At 34.2% G+C, this 20,004-nt stretch overlaps 1 protein-coding gene and 1 pseudogene across 1 annotated transcript; both read right to left on the bottom strand.

The window, feature by feature from the left end:
- Positions 1-353: 353 nt before the first annotated feature.
- LOC142528460 (uncharacterized) lies at positions 354-11,602 on the bottom strand (annotated as a pseudogene).
- On the bottom strand, positions 11,403-14,795 carry LOC142528838 (putative alpha,alpha-trehalose-phosphate synthase [UDP-forming] 11). Its single transcript, XM_075634056.1, has 3 exons — positions 12,482-14,795; positions 12,120-12,393; positions 11,403-11,970 (listed from the first exon to the last, which is right to left on the bottom strand). The coding sequence occupies exons 1-3, from the start codon at positions 14,470-14,472 to the stop codon at positions 11,656-11,658; spliced, it is 2,580 nt and encodes an 859-aa protein (XP_075490171.1). The 5' UTR covers positions 14,473-14,795; the 3' UTR covers positions 11,403-11,655.
- Between the last annotated feature and the right edge of the window lie 5,209 nt (positions 14,796-20,004).

Genomic DNA, 20,004 nt, shown 5'->3' with positions numbered 1-20,004 from the left:
ATTGATTCACAATTGAAAAACTTTGCCCTTATTCCCGAGAGAGAGAAAAAATACCGAAATTTCCGGAAAAATATTAAATTTATCTAAATTTTCGGCATACCGAAGATTTGGATATGATATAGCAAGGATACCGAAATTTTCGATACAGTAATCGTCTGAATTTGAAAATTTCGGTATATACTGAAATAGTATATATAGATTAAAAAATATATAATATTGATAAATAATAAAGTAATAAATTAAAAATATATATGATTTTCTCGGTATAAAAAAGTATATATTACTATATCGAAATATCGGTATACCGCAAAATTTCGGTATAAGCAGTATTCTAGTTATACGTACTAAAAATATATCATAAATTTCGGTAAGATATATGATATGTGGTTTTCAGCATGATACGGTATACCACCACTATTTATTCCATATTTTTATAGGCAAAATAAAAATAAAATAATATAGATATTATAGATAGATTGGAGGGAACTAATCATCAGGCTCGGCTGAAAATCAGGCAAGATTCACATCTTCAATCCTCTGAACTCCCCTTCTTGTGGTCTCCGCTAATCTTGAAGTTGGTATTGTCCACCCGAGCTTTGACTTTACATTTGATTATGTGAAACTCGTGATCTATCCCTTCTGTGTGAACTTTTGCCAGTAAATCTAATGCAAATGACTTGATTCTGCTGAGATTTTGACCAATCTTTCTTCGGTTATACCTTCGCGGGGCTGCTTGTATGAAACACGCAGCCGACGTCGTCCAATGGTGGGAATAGAACCTGAATGTGTGCTGCAGTTTCTTGTTGTGTAGTCTTCTATAGTGGTTGGCAACAAACTTGAGATCTTTGGCACTTAACGCAAAAATCTCAACTTTTACAAGGGCTCAAACTGTCCTTGTTGAAGTCAGCAAGTTCGCCGATGATTTTGGGACTAGAGCCCAAGCAAGTAACTGTTCTCCACAGAAATCACCTGGTTTGAGAGTAATTGAGTTGAAGATACCTGATTATAGTCCTTTAATTGATAAAATCTCGGCGGAAATCATTGCTTGTGCTAGAAACTCACTGTCTTATGCGGGAAGATTAGAGTTGATTAGATTGGTTCTTCGAGGTGTAGAGTGCTATTGGCTATAGATCTTACCAACTCCAGAAGGGGTTATATAGAAGATATACGGGTTACACGAGTTTTTACTGGTCGTCAAGCACCCATCTGTCTCCTGGACAAAATATGTAGACCTATTGAAGGGGTTAGATTGGGTCTCAGAGATATTAAGGCTTGGAATAAATCACTGTTATCAAAAGTGTTATGGAATATTCATTAAAAAAAGGACTCCTTGTGGATAAAGTGGGTTAATCATTTCTACTTTGCGGATTTCTGGGGTGGGATACCGAAAAGAGTGGATTCCTTATGACTTAAAATACTTGTCATGATTCGCGATGAAACGAGAAATAGGATGGAATCAGAAGACAATGTGGTGGCACATCTGAGAGATTGGTTTGATGGTAACAATGATAAGTTGAACAAAATGTATCATTGGTTCTCTCCTAATCCGATATGGCCGCAGAAACCACTAATCTGGAAACCGGGCATCATCCCAAAACATAGGTTGGCTTTTTGGTTGTTCGATGAAAAATTCCTCACTAAGGATCGCCAACCCTATGTAATTGACTAGTCATGTGGCCTTTGTAAGTGTAATAATGAATCTTTCCAACATCTGTTCTTCTTGTGTCATAAGACAGGAATTATGGAAGAAGGTGAGAGATTGGTTGGAGTTGAAGAAAACAATGGGGTCAGCACAAGCAATGCTCCAAGCTTTCAGAAGTTGTTATCGTGGCTCATCTCTAAAGTTGCAAATTTTTGTATTTCAGCCATTGCCGCGACCATTTATCACGTCTGGAACATGAGGAATAAACAGTTGTTTGATGGGGAAGACAGATTCGAATGCTACTTTGAGGAAGATTCAGATTTTAATGCATGGAACTCACATTTTGGACTGATGTGTTGCCTTTTCCTATTGATCTAGCTAGAGACAGCGTATTTGTATGCCCAGCGTATTTGTATGCCCTTGTACTTGTATGCTCATGGGTTTGCCATCGTTATTGTGTTATCAGACTGGTGCATAATATTTAGTACGCTTTTAGGATGTTTGGACAGAGATTCAACTATGGGTCGCACACTCTGCCCCGGGCAATGCACGCTGACCCAGCGCACCGGCTGTGCTTCATACAGCTCACGCTGAGCTAGGGATATGTTGACTCTGCCTTCGTTAACAGAGTTTTTTCAACTCAGATAGTGATTAAAAAAAAAGAAGAAAGTTGGGAAGGGAGAAATATACGCGTTTGACGAGATCCAAGCACAAGTGACGTTGGATATCGCAGCTCAGATATGCTGGGAGACCTCACAAAATAGCTTCTTCGTGTACACTTCGAGTGGTTATACTCATCAAAACGCCTCACATGTCTTCTCAGATCTTCAGGAAGTTGACGGTGTCTCATCAATTATTCAGTGTCTCCTTGCTTCAGTCTCCATTGCTTGAGCCTTACTGTTAAAGACTGCAGGTATGTCTACATGCAGACAAGAAAGGACGTAAATCAAACCATTTGGGAACAAACAATCTAGCATCTAAGAAAATAGAGTAGACTTTTCCAACTTAACCTCCCTCCAATGATCATAGAAAAAATAACATGTTAAAGAAATCATAAATGAGAATAAGAAGGAAAAATCTGACAGCTGACCTCCATATTCCTATAAGATGTGCAAACAAAGCAAGATCCAAGATGACGATGAGTATGGAAAACGAGGTTCCCCCGATAAAAGTGCTTGTCAAATGAACTAGGATCGCGAAACATAGGAGTTACGAAGATAGCCACATTGTCATCGAGCTCTTAGAGATGTAGAAGACCATAAATTGAAGTGAATTTCCATCGTTCTCTTTAAGAAACAAATGTACATCAGGTTTTGTAAGCCCCAGAACAAGCAATAGAAGTATTTCTGAAGAAAACTAGAAGAAGCAACACGTTTTGTGACCAAGTCTTCGAATATCTCAAAATCGAAACTAATATCTTCATCAGGGTCACAACTTCTAAACACATCAGTGCCAAGAATCCACAAACTCCGCTCTCTGCTATCATCCCAGTCGCAATTCAAGTATTTGATCAAGCATTTTGTAGGGCTGTTTCTTTTCTACACATTGATTTCCAGCTAGACACAAACCGATCAACTGACAGCATGTACCATGCCGCACCCAAGACCTATGACCTCCAAATAATATTATACAGATAAAATTAGTCCAGGTCTTTTCATAATAGAGTGATATGTATTAACATTGTGAAGAAAAAAAGAATGAGAGAGTTATATGTTGGGTTAATTTCAGTTGTATAGGCTTATATATGAATTATTATGTGATATGTTGAGTTGTCTGTTACGGCGAAACTCAAAACTTAAAGTAATTGGTTAATATTTTGGTTAATGACTTTAATGTATCTGATAGGTTGTGGGTCGTTAATGTGTAGATACAAAAGTATAATTTTTATTTTTTTGATGAGCTAAAACATAAATATTAGAATATAATTATAGACATTATCTATATAACGGTCAGGTCCTCGGATCGCACGTTGTCGCGTTCTTTATTCTCTACCTCATTATAGAAAATAGTTCTGAGAGAAACTAAATGATTTTTTTCAAGGAAAAACGCATAAATCTCGAAGATAAGACCAGTCCTGAGGAATTAAGGATTATGACTTAAAGTACGCTTCCATTTTGATTTTCAATTGAATTATTATATGGATTTCCCCCAACAAGTAGTATCACAGTCACTCTTGTTGAATCATTGAGATTCTGTTAAAAGTTTATGCATGATATTTGTTCCAGATTTGGAAAAGAAAATTCATTTTGAATTTTTTTAGTATGGCTTAAAAACTGAAAAAGGATTTTGGTTGAAAACAATTATGCAAGTGGTTACAATTCGGTTTCGGTAAAGAGATTTTGTTTTAAAATTTTAAAGATTGGGTATGAAAATTTCGATTTTCTGTACATATTTGTTTTTATCAATATATATATAATTACATATGTACTTGAGATGATAAAAATGTGATAGTTGTTTGGGTTTCATGTGAATAATAAATTAACTCAAAAAATGTTGTTATTTGACATGATAGTAACTATCAGTGTTTGACTGTTGTGCTATTATATCACTTACAAGTTGATATTTTGTCCAAAGAAAAACATTAATGGAGTGCTTGTATCATGTTATGGAGATTATGTTATTTGAATTTATTGATTATTTTATTTGGATATTTTGATTGAGCATGTATATTGTGGTTTTCTGTTCTCTGTTCAGATTTGATCACGCGAATATTAATTCCAACATTAATTTTATTCTTATGTTAAATGACTTAAATTTTAAATCATGGCAAGAGAATTTAGTAATAGTTATCGGAGTCATGGATTTTGACCTTGCAATATGGGTTGACTCTCCTCGCTGCATTACAGATAAGAGTACCTCTGATGAAAATATAGAGTTTGAAAGGTGAAAGAGTTCAAATCACATGTCTATGATGATCAATAAGAAAACCATTACGGAAACATTCAGGGGCACAATGTATAGCGACATTGCTATGGCTAAGGAATTCCGTAAGGACCTCGAAAAGAAGTTTGCTACATTAATAAATATAAAAGATAGTACATGTACAACTACATTGGGCATCCCAGGAAAAGTTTCATAACAAATACCCCAACCGAATATCATACTACAAATCTTCTACAACAGTTATGGCACTAGAAGTACAACAAAAGTTTAAGATCTTGATCTTCTTGGTTATTGCTTCCACCCCCGACTTCTCATTTTCAGACATAGCCTTGTTCCTCGCATTCCAAACGTTGTAAATCGTAGCTACAAGCGCTACACATCTCAATTTTTTTAGTACTGAATTACATCGATAAAACCTCTAAAATCTTTAAGGACTGCTATCAACGATCCCATGATCTTCTTCAATCCCAGCCACTCACAGACATCTTCCCAAATTCTCCCCGCGACACTGCAGCTGAAGAAAAAATGGGCAAATGACTCGAGCTCGGCATTACATAGCGCACAATATTTATCTGTGGGAAAAAAAAGTCTATCACGAGTAAGGAACTTGTTACGTGCAAATAACCAAAGTGCAAACCGGTGTTTTGGGAGAACGAACGATTTCATCAATAGAGGTTTCCATGGCCATCTTCCCACTAACGAAAAAATCATGCACTCTTCATCCCTGTATTACCACTGAACCAACTATCTAGACACGATATGGCAGCATCAACGGAGCCCAATTCACGAACCTTCACATCTCTAATACTCATAATCTGCTTAATTAACGGTGAGTCTTCTCCTCGCCTACCCCAATGCCACACATCGCCATAACTATTGTATATATGATTCACTCACCTAAACCATATGCTATCTTTCTTCATATGAATTTTCCACAGTATTTTGCAAATCAAATTATCATTCCAAGATCTAAGATTCTTCAAACCCATGCCACCATCCTCAACTGGTCGAAAAAGTTGCTTCCAAGAAATGGATGGATGCTTGCTTGGCTACACGAATTTCCTGCACATCACATAAATAATGTTAGTCAGGATGGGGAGAATAGAAAGCCAAAAACAATCTACACCCTGAACTACCGATATAATCAATTCTATTTTCCCGACATACGAGAGAATGAAGGAGCCATGACTTGATCTTAGCAGCCACTGCATCTACTAGAAGCCAACAGGAGTTTAGGTGTCTTAGAACTTATACATACTAATATTTATGAATTATTCTCTTCGGCTTCTTTGAATGGTCAATTGTATTTTATAACATTCAAAGACGATGTTTCAAGATATGATTTCATTTATCTCATTTATGAAAAGACATAATCATTGAATATGTTAAAAAATTATAAAGTTGAAGTTGAAAATCAACTTGACTTAAAGATTAAAAGTGTCAGATCTGATCTTGGTGGTGAATACTATGATAGATATAACGGTTCAGGTGAACAACGTTCACGACCTTTTGCAAGATTCCTAGAGGAATGTGGTATCATCCCATAATACACTATCTCGAGTTTGTCCACTATGATTGGTGTTGCTGAAAAAAGCAATAGGAAATATAAGGACATAGTGGAGAGTATGATTAGTCATTTTACTTTACAAGAATTACTCTAGGAGAAACACCAAAGACCGCACCATATATCCTTAGTAGGGTTCCAACTAAAGTTGCGAGTAAAACCACTTATGAACTTTGTACATGCAAAATCCTAGGTTCAAGCATTTGCACATTTGGGAATGTCCTGCTAAGGCAAGGCCTTATAAGCTAATAAAAAGAAATTAGACTCAATGACGATCAGTTGTTATTTTATTGGATACTCTGAAAGATCCATGAAATACATATTATATGATCTCACAAGTATCAGTTGTTATTTTATTGGATACTCTGAAAGATCCATGAAATACATATATTATATGATCCCACAAGTAAGTCGGTTTTTGAGTCAGAAAATGATCGGTTTTTTAAGCATGTTGAGTTTTCCAGGGAAGATACAGTTAGATATATTGTATTTGAAGAGGAATATGTAAATATTCTCACAAGTGTCTTGGACATTGATCATGATCGTATTCCTCACTTTGACTAAGACAATACAACAAGATAATATTGGAGATCGTCTCATTCTAGATTAACAAACTTAAGTACATCCAGAACATATGTCATTAAGAAGATCCATTAGAGAACAGAGAAATACAATGCGAGATGATTACGTTGTATTTCATCAAAAACATTGGAATGATAAGTATGATCACATCAACTTCCGTCAAGTTATGAAAAGTTCTAACTCTTAAAAGTAGATAGATGTCGCATGAATGAAGAGATAAAGTCTATGAAGGACAATGACGTATGAGATCTTGTCTCATTTCCTAAGAGTCCGAAACACATTGGTTTCACATGGATATTTAAAACCAAGATAGATTTGAAAGGCAATGTGGAAAGATATAGGCTCGCCTTGTCGCTAAAGGCTTTACACAGAAAAAGTAGATTAATTATTAAAGAGACTTTCTCTGAAAGAAAATATAAGGATTATAATGATTTTTTGGTGGCGCATTTCGATTTTGAGTTACATCATGTTGATGTAAAGATTGTGGTTCTCAATGGTGACATTGAGGAATCGATTATGTGGTGCAGCCATAAAATTTTTTTTCCAAAAATACAAATAATATGGTTTGCAAACTCAAGAAATTCATCTATGAGCTCAAGCAGACATCATGACAATGGTATTTTAAATTTCATCAGATGATCATCTCGTTTGGTTTTGAGATGAATTTGATCGACGATTGTATGTATCATAAATTCAGTGGGAGTAAGCATATTTTTTATTTTATATGTTGATGACATCTTACTCGCTAACAACGATATAGAGATGCTGCATGACACCGAAAAATTTCTAGCTAAGAATTTTGAGACGAAAGATCATTGTGACTAGTCACGTAGCAAAATTTTGCAGCCATATCCCATAATTGAATGCCTTATAACACGCTACAAACTCAGCTTCTATGGTGAAAGAGGCTATAAAAGACTGTTTAGTACTCTTCCAGGAAACGACACCTCCCTCGAGGAGAGATGCCAGTCCGATTTAGATTTCATACTATTTTAGGATCCAGCAAAATCGGAGTCAGTATACCCAATGACCTTAAGCTAATACAACCTCTGATATATGAGCATATAATCTTTTGTTCTCTGTAGGTACCGTAAAACTCTGTAACTGTTTTTCAATGTTCAACTCATGGATTACTTATATATCTTCCCAACATTCATGTAACACACGCAATATTTAGACGTGTATAAACATGAGCATACATCAGACTCTCCATGGCAGATGCATTAAGAATCTTCTACATTACATTTTCCTCAAAATTATTCTGAGGAAACTGTTTGAGACTAAATTTGTCTCACTTAGCCACATGAGTATATGTTGGTTTATAGTCATGCTACCCATATCACTTGAGAACGTTCTCGATATAGCATTTCTATGATAATTCAAGAATACCTCGGGAACGATCCCAATCTAGATACTGAATTCAGCAGTCATGTATTCCAATACCAACAGGAGCAACGAAGTCAAAACATATCGACATCAAGTTTATGGTTGTAAAAGAAAGAACCCAGAGTGGCAAGTTGTGTATTGAACATATCGCTACAAATTCTATGGTTGCGGATCTGCTTACTAAGGGACTACCACCTAAACAGTTTCATGAGCACATTGCTCGTATGGATGTTATGTCAATTGAGGATATTGGGTTTTAGTGGGAACTTGTTATTTTAAATGTTTTTCAGTTCTAAACATTTTCATTTACAGTTATGTAAATTTATTTTCTGCATAAATAAATTTCAAGTTAAGTCGCATTTTATTATGGTTTAAAATTTGATCTCAAAGAGGTTTAAGAAGGAAGACCACTTGAAAATAGATATGTTATGATCACATTACATTGAATTTTCATGCTACACATCTACTTTCATAATCCATATCATTCAGTTGTGTTAGCATATATGTGACCATTGATGGATTGATTTACCTTATGTGTAGCGGAGACTGCTTTGATCTTATATTGATGTAATTGATGGACTTGATTAGTTATAGATACATTTCGGTGATGACAACATTTTTGAGCTCATGAGGTTATTTTCACAAAACATAATTATAAGCTTACACATATAGTCCAAGTGGTAAACTATTGTTCAATTTCATTTATATGTGATTATATGTGAATTATTATGTGATGTGTGTTGTCTGTCAACGTGAAGTCTAAAACTTAAAGTGATCGATCGGTGAAGGTTTTGGTTAATGAGATTAATATATCTGATAGGTTGTGCGCCTTTAATGTGTAAAAATAAAATATAATTTTTGTTTTTATAATAGGCTAAAACAAAAATATCAAAAGATAATGATAAACATTATCTATATAACCATCATGATCCACAGTTCGCGTGTTATCATGTTTCCTATTCTCTACCTCCAGTATAGAAAATAGTTCTGAAAAGAAAACTAAATGATCCTCTAAAAGAAGAACGCGTAGATCTAAAATATCAAAACTCGTTATAAAGAATTAAGAATTATGACTTCAGATACACACTTTAGTTTTGAGATGAATTCTTAACGATCTGACATAATAAATTTTGTGGATATATAGATTTCCCCCGACATTAGATACATGGCTGACCAGCATGTATAGTAGTTAATTGTAGGCTGCACAGGCCCAAGCAGTTTTGGTGACAACTCCCGTTGCTTTTATAATCTGAGCACTTAATGGGAATATAACAGAGTCTGGTAGCAGCACGAACAAAACAAGGGTCAGCCGTCAGTAATAGCAGTCTGGGAATATAACATACAGTCTGGTTTATCATGCCAGTTATTACTGAATAGCGTCATGTTTAAAGCCAAAATATGAAGCGAAACGTGAGTTCATCTTCTTCTGCCATTTAAGAACAATGCAACTAAACTCACCGAACATGAAAGGTAAAGCATTAGTCCTAGAAAAAGTACATGAGGAAGAGGAAGTGTCGCGATAAGATGAATTAAGAAATCGGATTGAATATATCTCCGGGCAATTTACTTGGGATCCATAACAAGCTCACCCCGACCAAAAACTCGCTGTCCTAAACTTAATCACCATATGCAACATATAAAAAAAATTCGGCAATAGTACGAAAGCTCGTCACAACAATTTGCAAATTATAATCCGTCGTCAATTTTTGCAGATTCCGGCTATGATCAAACTTTAGAATATCTATAACCTTTGATATTGCTTTAGAATTGAAGTGCGGGGGTGAGATTTTGTAGCCCGTGGGTGACTCTTCTTGCCATGGCATAAAGCTTCTTTGTTTCTTCACACTATCAGAATAGAACCTAAAGTATTTTAGAGAGAAATTAGCAATCCCATTGTCTAAAACACGAACCAACAAGCTCAGATGATTTTACATCGCTTCTCCCTTCCGGGATATGTGATCAAACAAACAAACATATACGTCGCTTCTCCCTTCCGGGATATGTGATCAAACAAACATATACCTTATTTTTTGTTATTTTAAGTTTAACTTTAATATCTACGAAAAATGCTTGCTTTATCATTTTATCAACCCCAAAAACAGTACGAGTCACACACCTCACAAGCTTCTAGTTCTTCGTCTCCATTCTGATGAAGCATGCAAACTTAATCTCTGTCTTCAAATGGAAATCTGATACAAATATATACACACACACACACATATGAAACAGAATGACCCTTTGATCATGAATTAACTTAACAAAATTCTTGATGCACGCTCGCATGTGCAGAAACCCGAATAAAAATTCAAAAGACTTGAATGGAGAGATTTTACTTCCAGCCTCGTGGTGATGCCGACACGGGGAAGTTTGCTGAGATTCAGAATGGTCAGCTATTGGGGTTCTTTTTACTAAGATTTTTCAACATCCGCCACCGGTCCAAGAAGATACACGCGCCAATTAAAACAAGCATTTTAATAAGAGAACGGCACTTTGCTTGGTACCTCAAATTAGAAGGTGTAATTAATGTGGTCCTTCATGTTTCGACAGTTGTAATATTTTTTTTGCTGCACAAAACTACCAAATCTTCGACACATTTGGTCCGTCCCAACCATTGGCCTAAACCGTTGAAAGCTCAAAGATTGACATTGTAGTAGAGGGTACACAAACCTGAAAATCCCAATAGATAATCGAGCACATTTTTCTTTAATTTCCAAGCCAAACGAATTCTCTAGCTCGTATTCAAGTATCTCGTAACAACCCAATAAATTGTTTCTGTAATAAAAAAAGAAGAGTGTTAAATCGAGACTATAGTTAAACTTTATCTCTACGAATTCACTCAACACCCAATATTTATGTAACACGACAATTGTCTTTCAAGATAAAACGATTTATGTTTTTGATAATAGCATTTCAAATCACAAAACCGGATGAAATTCTAGATGTTTCTGAACTATATGTATAAAGGATGATTCACAGTAGAGATCATTATCTTATTGTATTTGTCACGATCTTTATGTTGCAAATTCAAGTCTTGCCACTCTTTAAAAAAGTCAATGTCACTTGGTGGTTAATCACATTTTATGTTGGTCGTTATACTGAAAGAAAAAAAACTCGATTTACTTGTCAAGAAATTCATTAAATCTTCCTATCGTATGGCTTAGACTTCTATCCACTTCCACGTATATCGATTGAATTTTACCGATAGCAACAACCATTTGAGCACGTCTACATGCATACCATAGGGTAGTTTTCGATGAAATATTTCCTGGTTAAAAAAAAGTTGGAAAAAACAAAATACTCTTGCTCAAGTAAATTAAAACAAAAAGAACTGCATAAAGAAGATCAATGGGAAATGTAAGAATCAACTTATATATTATTCGTATGATAGAACAAAGCAATTATAACAAAAGATCTAACATTAGTGTCCTATGGTGGGGTTGTCTACTTATCTATTTCATTATGAAATGACCTGTGTAGTTATATGTTTCACTTCTGTACATAGATGCACCATTTCTTTCTAGCTCTTGTGATATATCAGGTTTCATTTCCAGTCGATTCCCACTTCAAAAACTCGCATGCTTTACATCAACGAGCAATTTCAAGGTGACCCTTCGAATGAGACCCCATTTTCTTGATACTTTGGTAAGTGATTTGCAGATAGGCCTTGAAGCAGTTTTATAACTTCAAACGTATCATCAAGATAGTATTTTGCCATGCTCGGTTTTTGACCAACTGTGCAAGCGAAAACTTCTGCAGAATCCAGCAAAGAATGGTCCGTGACCGAACTTGCAATGGCCTCGAACATGTCCTCGTCTGATCTGTCATCACCTATGCACAATACGAAATCGGCTGGCTTTCTTTTATTTGCCATGGTTTCCATTAGATTCTTGACCACAACACCTTTGCTTACGCCCTGAAACACAGATGAATGAAGAAATGAGATTAAAGTATGAATACAATTATTGTATTACCCAGGTAAAGTGTTTCTGTAACATGTACTAGTTTTCCGATCAAGAAATTAATCGAAATATAGATGTAACGGTCAGACATCGCCCTATGTACCTGTGGTTTCACCTCAACTATTTGTTGGCCACTGCTTACGACCACGGGGTCGTTGGCAAGCACACTCTCTAAGTGATCCAGAAGTTCCTTCGCCTGCCAAGAGCCAAAGTCAGGGTCCGCTTCTTGATAATGCCAAACTAAAGCACTCTCCTTCTGCTCAACAGATGAACCATCGGTTGCTTCTGTGTAATGTTCCATCACCGGCAAGGCAATTCTTTTCCAGTCCAATTCGACTGCTAACCCGCAAGATTCCCATGCAGAATTTTTCATCCATCTAGCAGGAAACCCAAAAAATGAATTTACCAAAATGTAAAAATAGTTAACCCAAAATAAGAAAGTGTAATAAAAGATGATGACAATACCTGGTGAAGTAACCGTGCTCAGCAGATAGTCCGAGTCTCTCACATTGAGAGAACCACTTCCCAAGTGAATCCGTGCCTCTGCCACTGACGATAAACACGACATTTTTGGGATCATTACACAAACTATTCAAGACTGAAATAACTTCAGAGGTTGGAGATTTGTCGACTCGATCTGGGGGCATCATGGTTCCATCATAATCAAGAAGGATAATCCGGCTATTCGTATTGTTATAAGCAGAAACGATATGCTCCACTGAAAGCTTCCTAAAATTCGGACCTAAAGCAACAACTCGTGAATTCAAGCCGAATCCAATGCCCCAACACCTCTTTGTGTAATGATCGGAACAAGCTCGTTCAAGATCCTGATTGAAACTTCTAGCCCAATATGCAACATCGTGAGATTCAACATACTTGTAATGTTTCTCATGGCGCAGTTCTTTCTCAGAATCGGTCATCGTGATTCCCAAAACCATAGCATCAGCCACACTGTTGATGTCCCAAGGATTAACCCGAATCGCACCGCTAAGGGATGGAGAACATCCAATGAATTCGGACACAATAATGACACTTTTTCTTGGTGCGTCAGAATCCTCAAGCCCAAGAACCTTATCTAACTCAGGGCCACCTTGCCTAGATACTGTGTACTTATATGGTACCAAATTCATTCCATCCCTAACCGCATTAACCACAACACATTCAGAAATCGCAAAATATGCCACTTTTTCTTGAAAAGAAATAGGTCCATTCAAACAAACAATTGGCTGATAGCCCGGTTTACCGTATTTTTTATTGATCTCACCAGCAACTTTATCGATCTCACTTTGAAGTTCTTGAATATCCTTTCCCTGACTCCTCGGTGGGTTCATGATCTGAATCAAAATGACACTTCCCCGATATATAGGATTCTCATCCAAAAGCAATCCCAACGCCATAAACTTCAAACTAATCCCTTTGAACATGTCCATATCATCCACACCTAACAACACAATTTTCCCACCATATTTTATCTTCAATTCCTTAACCCTTTTCGCAGTTTCTTGCAATGACATGATAGATTTAATCTGCCCCATATGAATCCCAACAGGAAGGATCTTAATGCTAACAGTTCTCCCATAATAATCCAATCCAATATACCCCCTCTTGGATTGATAATCCAGTCCAAGCATCCTGCTACAACATGACAAGAAATGTCTCGCATAATCAAAAGTATGGAATCCAATAAGATCACAATTCAAAAGGGCCCTCAAAATCTCCTCCCTAACTGGTAAAGTCCGAAAAATTTCCGAAGAAGGAAACGGGATATGAAGGAAGAATCCAAGTTTCACCCTATGATGCCTCTTCCTCAAGAAAGTAGGCAGAAGCATGAGATGATAATCATGCACCCAAACACAATCCTCATCTGGATTGATAACCTCCATTACTTTATCAGCAAAAATCTTGTTTGCTGTTACATATCCCTGCCACATAGCCTTGTCAAATCTGACCCCATGATTAGGTGTCAAAGGCAACATATAGTGAAACAAAGGCCACAAATAATGCTTGCAAAAACCATGATAATACTTATTAATCAGATCAACTGACAAAAAAGTAGGCACGCATTTGAACTTGTCAAACAAGAATTGTGCAACCTCTTCTTGTTCTGATGAATCAATCTCCACTCCCAAACACCCAACAAACACAACCTCCACATTAGGGGGAAACCCATCTTTTAATTGCAAAACTAGGGCATCTTCATCCCAATCAAAGCACCATTTTTTGCCTTCAACTGGATCCTTGAAACACTTCAATGGCAGCTGATTGTAGACAATTATCCTCCTTTCTTGATTCACAGATGAAACAAGGTCAGACATTTCTGAGCCATCACCCATACCATTTTCTCCATCTTCAAAATCTGAGATGATCCCGGGTACCGATATAACTCTCGGGATACGAGTCCGATCACTGGAATAGTCATCCAGGTTCAAAAGATTGAAGTAAGATCTTGACAACATAATGAAAAACAGACCCAAAAAAAACCCAAAAATATTGGATCAACTTGGATGAAAAGAACGGAAAACAGTTTAATGTGCAATGAAAGTAAGAATTTTTCGACGCTTTCCAAGAGGGCTGGTGAAATATTTATCGTATGTGTTCCGCAGAATTCAATGTAATTCACTTCATTTAGCGTATATGTCACATATAAATTCCATTGAATAGAAGGAAAAAGGGCTGCAATCATAGTTTGAAATCTTTGAAAATTATTATGGACATATTGTTCACAAAGGAAGGTGGTATGCTGCACAAGTAAAGATAAGAACGAAGGACCGACTTACCATATGGGACTTTTTTTTTTTTTTTTAATTTATACCACATACACCCACATATCTAATCATGATAAACAAATAATATCTTGTATATTCGAGTTGATACAATACATAAATATTTGATCAATGATAATATGTTCGATTGTGCTAACCAAAACCATATCTGGTGAGCATGTTGTATAGAACTTGTACAATTTGATTTATCTGACTAACGTGGTCTGCATATTATTATGTCAGCACGAGAATTTACTCGGTGCGTATCAAATAGTCGAGCTTACATATGTTACATGTTCTCGTCAAAATAATAATTATTATAAATTTTATCCATCAATATCAATTTCATTATTTCAAAGAATAATTCTTATGTTGGTGATCGAATGATTTCGCCCACCTAATTGTATTTACTTAAGCACAAGTTTAATGAAATGTAAAACTTTTATTATCTCGTTACTTTATTGTAGTTTAATAATGTAGAATGATGGAAAATAATTTTGATTTCAAAAGAGTCAAATATTTTATATTTAAAATTTTATAAAAAAAACAAACAAATTGTTGAAAATGACAAAGGAGATGGCTTACAAATCATAACCACTGATATATATAATTTTAATTAATAATAAATATAGATATACACACATTTTTCTTACCCTTTAATTAAGATTTAAATATATGGTAGTTGCTATTTAAAAAAGGATTTAACTAAGAGAGGGACTGACTATTGATTATGCAAATCCTATCTACAGTTAATGATTTTGTTTTCATATTTATTATTAGAAATAATAAACTATTTAAACATAGATATAAAATTAGGATGAGATTTAAAAAAGAAAAGTTATGTTAGAAAAATAAAAATAAAATCATCAATAAAGTTTTATAATATTGGTATATTTATAATTATAAATAAGATTTCACTGGAACAATTAGAATTAATTTAAGTTTAGGGGGTGTATTCATTATATACTTTCAAAGATTTTTAATGACTTTTTTTAAATGATGGACTTTTGTGGAGTTGATAGATTTTTATTGACTTTTATGGAATCTCATAGAATTGTAAAACAAATTTCATAGACTCTTATAGACTTTTTTTTCAAGATTTTTGTAGACTTTTGTAAACTTTTTCATAGAATTATGTTAATTTTGTAGTTTATAATTGTGATTTATTTTTTATTAATTTCTTTTAAAATAATTATTGGACATAGATAACCTCTTCAATTTTAAATTATTTTTTTTATTTATGAATTTAAATGAATTTTATTTACTTAAAAGTTAAATCAATTTAATTTGTGAAAAACGACAAATGAACTATCCAATTTATTGAAATCAAAATTTCAACTCTTTATGTCAATTCAACATATTAATGAATAATATTTTTATAAGTTCATAATAAAATTTTATTAATAGAACACTCAAAATAATGAGTAGTCTTTTATAAAAAAAATCTAATCATTACTGACAATTTGATCAACATCATTCTACATTCCATTGGCTATGATATCCCTCCATGCATTAGCATTTGCTCGTTGTTGTTTTTGAGTATTAAATAACTGATCAAAGTCGTCACCTTCATAAACTTGTGCTGATGAAGACAATTGAGCTTCATTATCTAGTTCAATTTGAAATCCATCAAATTGACACTTCTTTCAAAGAAAATTGTGTAATATAGCACATGCCAATACAAGTCATGTTAGGGGTGGGAAAAAATACCGAATTTTCGGTATACCGAGATTACCATAATAAAAAAATATTGAATTTACCGAATTTTAAGTATACCGAAGATTTCGATACGGCACGGTAACAATACCGAATTTTTCGGTATGGTAACGATATCCAATTTGAAAATTTTGGTATATACCGAAATACCGGAAAAATATACAAAATTTTAAAATATATAATATTTTAAAACAATAAATTATAAATTTTTTTAAAATGTAAGGTTTTTTTGGTTCGGTATACCGAAAATTTTGGTATAGTATCGGTTTGCTTATACAATAATTTAATATATAGATTAACTAAAATTAAAGAAAATAATTAAAAATAAAATGTTATATAATAATTAATAAAAAATTTAAATTTTAATTATGTTTTTAAAAATTACAAATAAAAGAAAAAATAAATAGATGAGAAAAGAATGAAAGTTTGTATTGAATTTGGGAGATTTCTCAATTAAATGTACATCCAAATCTTTAGGTTGAATCAAAGACTTTTGTTGACATTTTATTGTTGTACCTTAGGCTATAATTCTTGTACTTAATAGAATTCCATAGAGTCATTAAAAGTCTATTGACATTTTGAATACCTATAGACTTTTATAGAGTTTTTAAAAGTCAAATTTGAATATCACATGACTTTTTAAAATTCTACAAAAGTTTACATTGAATACCACTAAACTTTTATGGAGTATATAAAAGTCTAGTTTGAATACCTCTAGACTTTTAAACTCCATAAAAGTCATTAAAAGTCTATAACCAATACACCCCCTTAATAATTAAACACTGGATTAATCGAAATCGAGCCGAATCGATTTGATCACAGTCTAAACTAGGAAGTTTGTTCAAACTTTAAGATGGAGTTGCTTTGACTCGAATCAGAATAAAGATTCTTGCTGATAATATGGTTGGTAGATGTGGGTAAACATGCAACAATATTTAGGTCGACACGGATATTTAATTTCAAACTAATATCTCCGCGTATACTTATGTGTGTATAGTTTTTTTTTTTTTTGTTATTAATTTGATTTATGTTAAAATAAATGTCATATTTTAATTATATAAATTAGTGAGGATCGTGGTAAAATTTGAGATGAATAATATTGAACATAATTTACAATGAAAATTTTGGGAAAAAAATATAAAAGGCAAGATTAGGTTTCTTGTGAAACGATCTCACGAATCTTTATCTGTGAGATGGGTCAACCCTACCGATATTCATAATAAAAAGTAATATTCTTAGCATAAAAAGTAATATTTTTTCATGGATGACACAAAATAAGAGATCCGTCTCACAAAATACGATCCGTGAGATCGTCTAACACAAATTTTTGCCGATTGGAGAACACTTTTTTATTGTCTCCACCAGATAGATTTTTTTATCTATAGTATGAATCCATGTCATTATAATATTTAATTAGTTATCTATATGTATTGATTGGATATTGTGTATTATATTTAATTATAATTATATAGTTTTGATACGTTGTTATTCATATGATGAATATGATGAAACATATCAAATTATATATTTATTAAATGAATGTCACCTCAACAGCGAACACGGTTGGTGTAGACAGTGTATAATTTATATATGTGGGTTTGTTAGCTAACATGCACTTATATATATATATATATATATAATATAATTAGAGCATTTAATTTAATTTAAAATAGAAAAATAGAACGTGTGAGAAATTACAATAAGGCGTGGTGGAAAAGTATGTGTGGTTTGGTGGAATGGATAAGGATACAAGTGGGAGAATTAGATAAGGAGGGGGTCCGTGAGATCCGTAATTACAGGGGAATGTAGGGGGTAAATGTGGTAAAAAAAGGAAATTAAATACGGAGATTAAGGGCATGTGTTTTTCTAAAAATCTTATTACAGCTGCCAGGCCCGGCAAGAGTCGGCGGGGATCGTAAGGATCCTCCGGATGACTCTCTCCTTGTTCAAATTATTTATTTTTTTATTTTTCATTTTTCACAGATCCTGTATTTAATTAATTAGTTAATTTTGTATTTCTAAATTTTTTTTGTATTATATTATTGAAATGTATATAGTAATAATTGACTCAATCGGTTGATTTACCCAATAAATAAAATTGCAATTATATGTCTAGCTAAATTATTGAATTGTCACTCGTGATTACTCTCGTAATCACAGATGTTTAGTCCTAAGGAAGAGTGTTTTTTTAGATAAAAAAATTATATATAAAAAAGTAGATTTATAATTAATTTTTAATATGCTTTTGAGCTGAGGAGATATTTGTTGGATTAAAAAAAAAAAAAGAAACTCAAAATCGCATCCCAAAACTTACAATCTTCGTGTGATATGATCTATAAAATCATCGACATTGTATTTTCTATAATAAAATGTTTACTTGCATCTATCGTCCAGCATTACAATTATATCTAACAAATGTTATGAAAGAGGTGTACATGTTTGTGAAGTAAGTGGGCGATTAACTAATGATGGTAAATTCGATTTTTCCTATCAACATATTGCATAAAGTTTATCAAATATAATTTACTTTATTAAGAATGTGCATAGAAACAAAAATGATTACGTGTCTATTTGTAGTCAATACACATGTCTACATATGTCAATAAATAGAACACACATGTATTACGGTAAAACTTGATTTTTGTTCATGAGAATAAAAGCTCCCGCTTCCCGTTTTATGTTTTCTGATATGGTATCAGAGCGAAGAGATTCGCGTCTCTGATTTCTTTCTTCGATTACCGCAAATGGTGAAGGGTAACAATATGGCTAATCCCCAGCCTAATCGCGGTGTTTCAGAGGATTCGAGTAGCCCATTCTTCCTCCACAATGGAGATCATCCAGGGTTACTGCTCGTTTCTCATCAATTTACAGGTTCGAATTACAATACTTGGAGTCGATCGTTTTCTATGGCATTGACTGCTAAAAATAAGCTAGGATTTATTGATGGAGATTATCTTGAGACTTTCTCACCCGTGGCCAAGCTCGTTTATATCAAGTCCTTGTTGGCTATTGCTGCTGTTCGCGGCTGGTTCTTACTTCAGCTTGATGTGAATAACGCCTTCCTCCACGGTGACTTGCACGAAGAAGTTTATATGTCTCTGCCTCCGGGGTATTGTAGAGAGGGGGAGTCATTACCCAAGAATGATGTTTGCAGATTGCACAAGTCACTTTATGGACTTAAGCAAGCTTCACGGCAATGGTTTGGAAATTTTTCGTCTACCTTGCTAAGCATTGGTTTCACACAATCATCAGCTAATCACTCTCTCTTTACCAGAACTCGAGTAGGCGCTTTCCTGGCATTATTGGTTTATGTTGATGATATAGTGATAGCCACCAATTGTGAGCAAGAAGCCTCATATTTGAAGGTGTTTTTGGACAATAAGTTTCGGTTGAAAGATCTGGGCACCCTAAAATATTTCTTGAGAATAGAGGTTGCAAGATCAAAACAAGGGATATCCATTTGTCAAAGCCATTATGCGCTCAAGTTACTTACAGATTCTGGACTTGTTG

This window comes from Primulina tabacum, chromosome 16 (assembly GCF_025594145.1).
Source record: "Primulina tabacum isolate GXHZ01 chromosome 16, ASM2559414v2, whole genome shotgun sequence".
Taxonomy (NCBI): Eukaryota; Viridiplantae; Streptophyta; class Magnoliopsida; order Lamiales; family Gesneriaceae; genus Primulina; species Primulina tabacum.
The sequence above is the reverse complement of the archived record's forward strand: the minus strand, read 5'-3'. Positions and strand labels throughout refer to the sequence as shown.